This window comes from Choristoneura fumiferana, chromosome 8, assembly GCF_025370935.1.
Source record: "Choristoneura fumiferana chromosome 8, NRCan_CFum_1, whole genome shotgun sequence".
NCBI classification, from domain to species: Eukaryota; Metazoa; Arthropoda; class Insecta; order Lepidoptera; family Tortricidae; genus Choristoneura; species Choristoneura fumiferana.
Genome location: NC_133479.1, coordinates 10,226,901 through 10,232,274, shown reverse-complemented (window position 1 = coordinate 10,232,274; position 5,374 = coordinate 10,226,901). Strand labels below are relative to the sequence as shown.

The 5,374-nt window shown below is 39.6% G+C and overlaps 1 protein-coding gene across 1 annotated transcript; it reads left to right on the top strand.

The window, feature by feature from the left end:
- Positions 1-1,191: 1,191 nt before the first annotated feature.
- On the top strand, positions 1,192-5,084 carry LOC141430439 (lipase 3-like). The gene is made up of 5 exons (XM_074091133.1): positions 1,192-1,372; positions 2,995-3,199; positions 3,570-3,940; positions 4,082-4,240; positions 4,522-5,084. Exons 1-5 carry the CDS (start codon positions 1,214-1,216, stop codon positions 4,942-4,944), a joined length of 1,317 nt encoding a protein of 438 aa, XP_073947234.1. The 5' UTR covers positions 1,192-1,213; the 3' UTR covers positions 4,945-5,084.
- The last annotated feature ends 290 nt before the right edge of the window (positions 5,085-5,374 follow it).

Genomic DNA, 5,374 nt, shown 5'->3' with positions numbered 1-5,374 from the left:
CAGCGGAAATTAAAGATATTATTGTTAACCCACCCGCAACAATAAGTACGAAAAACTGAAGAGTGAACTTATAAAAACGGCTGACAGATTAAAGAGAGAAGAGTTGCAAAAGCTTTAATGCATGAGCAGCTAGGAGATCGAAAACCCTCGCAATTCTTGAGACACCTTCAACATATTGCCGGTCCAACGTTCCTGAGACATCTTGAAGGCTATTTGGACCAGTCGCTTGCCGCTAAGTATCCAAGGGTTACTACTTCGCACCGCACTCATCATTGAACGAACTTGCCGAAGCAGCAGACAGAGTTTGGGATGTTTCTCCTGGATTAGCCGGTATGCAACAGATAGAAGTACCTCAGCAACATCTGCAATGGATCTGATGGCTAACCAGATTGCGTCTCTGCGGGGGAGAGATGTAGAAACACTACAGCCGCGCCACCTGACGCCAGAATATGATAATATATTTCGCGCAGCCGCACAAGAGATCTGCCATACCTACTTTTGTCTTCTGTTTGAATTCAACCGTCAATACTCGACATATTGTAAATAAAATATTTTCTCTCACCAATTTCGTTTCGACCTTCTAAATGCTCTTGGCAACGTCGCCCTCTACCTCCCCCTCCCTCGGCATGCGCCGCAACGTGCGTGTGCATGTGGTGGTCCATGTAGTCCTGCAGCAGCGCGCGCCGCGCCATCAGTACGGGCACTGACTCATTTACCGACCTTGGGCTTCATGGCAAGAAAATGTGTACGCGCAATGACTCATTTACCAACCACGGGTTTCATGACAAGCACATTAAGGTCGAGGGTTTTATTTGGGGGGTTGCAACTAAGGTAGCCTGCATGTTACGACACTGTTTACGAGCAAGTGTGAAGAAAATTAACAAAATTAAATATACCTACCTCAATACGTTACATACATTAAAAAGAAATACATGCCGCGTAATTACCTACAGTCCAGTAGGTATAAATATGAATATTCTAACTTCATACTAATTAACCCTTCAGCTGTTATTATGCTGTTAGTATTTAATGTCTATTTTCATATATCGCCTATCCTCCATGTACGTTTGTGCGATTAATTCTGATAAAGTGATCAATAACTATTGCTATCCTTGCTATCATAATTGTAATTTTGATTTCTTTATCAGTCTATGTTGCGAAAGTATAAAAGCTATGATTTCCTATCTGGTCTTGACTCTCGTCAACGTTCATCATGTTGAACAGAGTGTCTCCATTGGTGTTAAGCGTCTTGCTGGTGGTAGCGGCCGCTGGCCGTTCACCGCACGCTGATGAGTTGGAGCAGCTGATCAAAAGTGGACAGATCAGTGCTAAGATCTCTGAAAACATCCTTGAAGATGCCAACCTGGACGTGGTAAGTGTAATCTACAATAGATTGAATAAAAAATCGGTCAAGTGCGAGTGCGAGCGACTCGCGCATGAAGGGTTCCGCACCTCCGTACAATGTTTTAAAAACAAATAGTTCAGTTATATTTTTTTTCTAAAAAAATCTAATACAAGCTTTTTTGCTGGCGGTACTTTTTGCCCCTGGTTAGGTTACCAAGGCAGGTAGTCGTCAAGACGAATCAAATGAGACCAAAATCGATGCAGTCGTGTCGTTTTATTATAGAGTTCATATGGCCGACATCTAACTTCATCATCAGATCAGCTCTACGTCATAATAATATTGCATTGCCATCGGATTTATACATGCATGCAAAATTTCAGCTCAATTGGTTGAAGATTCAACTTCAAATTTAAGTAACATTACATTACAAGTTAATAAAAACATATCACCAAAATGTAAGCACTAGGTGCAAGTATTTTCAATAAAGAACTATTTTAAATTCTCATCCTCTTCGGCTGTCGCCCTGTCGGAGGCTGAATAGCGCTTCAGACTCTTGCCATGCGCCGTAGCCGAAAAAAAAATTTGCTTAGCTGTCAGTTCGTTCATTCGCGGGAAATTCAGTGGACTTCGTATGTTGTGTAATGAGGGCTATCGTTTTTTGTCTTTCTAGATGGCGTGGCCACTGTTGCGTGAGGTTTTTAAGTGTGGCTTTCGAAGTCTGTTATTACGGGCGTGAAAACAAAGTTTAGATTAAAATCATATTTAATACACCTTAAAACCGTACCATAAAAATATCGAGCATGCCACAATATTGCATAGTCCCCGTTTTGTTCGGAAAAAAAGGGAAAAAAAAGTTTCCGAAAGACAAAACTGTCTCATAACACAGACATTCATTGCCCCGGAACGCATATTTGCCATAATTAATTTCAGATATTGCAAAATATTCACAAAATTATTCTAATTATAAATAAACCCGCGTAGCTCACCCAAAAACTATGAGATTTGACATTTCGGAGACCTCACGCTACACTAGCGCCTCTAGCGGCGATGGTGTGAATAAATTTTAAACTGTATTATAAACCTTTTAAATAGTGTTAAATACTTAGTATGATTTTTTTAGTGTAAAATACAATAGGTCAACATGGTGATTATACGGTGTGGATTTGGCGAGCGTTTTATCAAAGTTGGCTGAGGTTTGTGGTTCATAAATTGCTTTATAAATTAGCACAAAAACGAATAAACCACACAATCTGACAGTCACTATTATTATATTATCGAAGCTTTTATAAAACATAATTAAAATCGCAAACATAAAAGGTAAATTTCATCCGAAATACCGAGTCGCCTAGATAAATAATGTCTAGCAACCAAAAAACGCTGAAAAACACACGTTTCTTGTATGACGACCCCCTTTAATTTGTAAGTTTACTTTATTTTTAGTATTTGTTGTTATAGCGGCCACAGTAATACATAATCTGTGAAAATTTCAAGTGTCTAACTTTTACGGCTTAAGAGATAGAGCCCAGTGACAGACGGACAGACAGACAGACAGCGGAGTCTCAGTAATAGGGTCCTGTTGGCACCCTTTGGGTACGGAACCCTAAAAATTACAAATTTGAGGTAATGATGAAAATGTTGAATTGTTTTAGCCCGAGCTGGTCACTAAATACCGGTATCCTATGGAAATCCATCATGTCACGACCAGCGATGGATACATCCTGGGCATGCACCGCATACCGCACGGCCGCGATCAAAACAACGACCCTAATGTAGACAGACCGATTGTCTTTGTGATGCACGGCCTGTTGTCGTCTTCAGCTGATTTTGTGTTGATGGGACCTGGATGTGGTTTAGGTAAGTTAGATTAAACTTTTTAGATAACACTTTTCATCAGTATAATCCTATACCCGTAAAAGAGTTGGTAATGTTAGTTGACTGCTACTGCTATTACCTGCAATTTAGCAAACATATAACTAGGTATCTTTGTATATCAAAACGGTGCACTGAGAAGGAAATTTCGTAAATTTTCTCGGGAAAGGGATCTAGCCAGGCTAATACTGATATTCGTTCTTCCACTAGGGCGAAGTCGCAAAATAAGGTAGTCTCCAATATAAATTGATTCGTCATTGAATTCCCATTATTAAATAGTTTAAGAAACTAACAAAATCACGTTTATTTATGAAAAGTAAGCGTGGCAATGCTCGATCGTGTGTTCATATTTCAGCTTATATTCTGGCGGAAGCAGGCTATGATGTGTGGCTAGGCAATGCCCGCGGAAACTATTATTCACGCGCTCATGTCCGACTCCGTCCCGATGCCATATTCAATACAGAGTTCTGGGAGTTCTCTTGGGATGAGATAGGAAATCTCGATCTACCCGCCATGATTGACTACACACTTGAACAAACCGGCAAGCAAAGACTCCACTACATAGGACATTCCCAAGGCACCACCGCCTTCTTCGTTATGGGCTCTCTTCGACCAGATTATAATCAGAAGATCACCTCCATGCACGCTTTGGCACCAGTGGCTTACTTGGCGAACAGTGAAAGTCTTTTATTGAGAACTATTGCTGCGTTTTCTAATCCGCTTGATGTGAGTATGTTATATTATTAAGACCATAAAATTGCTGTGACCTTAAAACGGGTAGAACAAGTTCCATGAAGAAGATTAGTGCTAAAATTGAAATTAACTTGTTTGTCAGTGATTATTGAATGATGAAAATTTTTTTTTTAGGCGTTGGCTCGTTTGATCGGTTTTGGTGAATTTTTGCCTAACAATCAAATTATGTCATGGGCAGGACAGGCAATATGCATGGATGAAGTGGTATTCCAGCCGCTGTGCAGTAATATTCTGTTCCTTATAGGAGGGTGGAATGAAGAACAACACAACGCGGTAAGATTTATAACTCAAATTAATAACGAAAGGGTATTAAAACGCATTCATTGGTGTGAGTACTTATCTCTCACATCTGGTTTTACTCATGTCACGAACAGAAACGGACGATTATTATCATGGCTACGTTGATTATTTTTCTATGTTGTTATTTTTCTTATACGGCTACAAATCGTTCTCGTGAAAGCTGATTGATGAATTTGCGAAAAAACATTGTGATCAAATAAATATGTCGGACCCTATTCGACTCATTCTTATGCTACGACATTGTTTCTTTTTAGACAATGTTTCCAGTCAAATTGGGTCACACACCAGCAGGAGCATCCGTTAGGCAACTCGCGCATTACGGCCAGAGCATCGATAACAAGGGATTCCACCGTTTCGATCACGGCCTTCTGAAGAACAGGCGAGTGTACGGAACCTACAGAGCCCCTCGCTACGACCTTTCCAGATTGACGGCTCCAGTCTTCCTTCACTATTCCCCAGCTGATCCCTTAACTGATGTAAGGGATGTAGACACGTTGTTCTCAGAACTAGGAAGGCCAGTGGGAAAATTCAGAGTACCACTGGAAACTTTCTCTCATTTGGACTTTATGTGGGCAATCGACGCCAAAACTCTGGTTTACGATCGAGTTATAAACCTTCTGAAGTCGATGGACACGCATGGTTTAAATGGTTTGGAAGGCTTAAAGGAAAGTGATTAATTATTTGATTTTTTCCGCGTAAATATTCCGCATATTCTTGAATAAACCATGTGTTATATTGCATGTATTTACAAGGTGGCAAGCCATCGGAAAAAAAAATCGATAATTTTGTTAGTGAAATAAAACCTTGCTGAATTTGATTTGTATGGGTTTTTATTTTATATTAGCAGCCATCTGTGAAACTTAAATTAAAATACAATAAACCAACAGGTATTAAGTATAATTGCCGCTTATGAAAGTGCTTTATAAGTTTTGACAAGTTCAGGACGTCCTATGTAATGAAAATTTCACTCTATTTAATCTTAGCCCTCTTAGCTCAATTGGTATGACTTGGAAGGGACAATAAAGCTTGACGTTTTATGACGGATAAAATTAACTTAATTGAAAAAACGTCAAGATAATAAACTTTCATTACTTTACGAGTTCTATA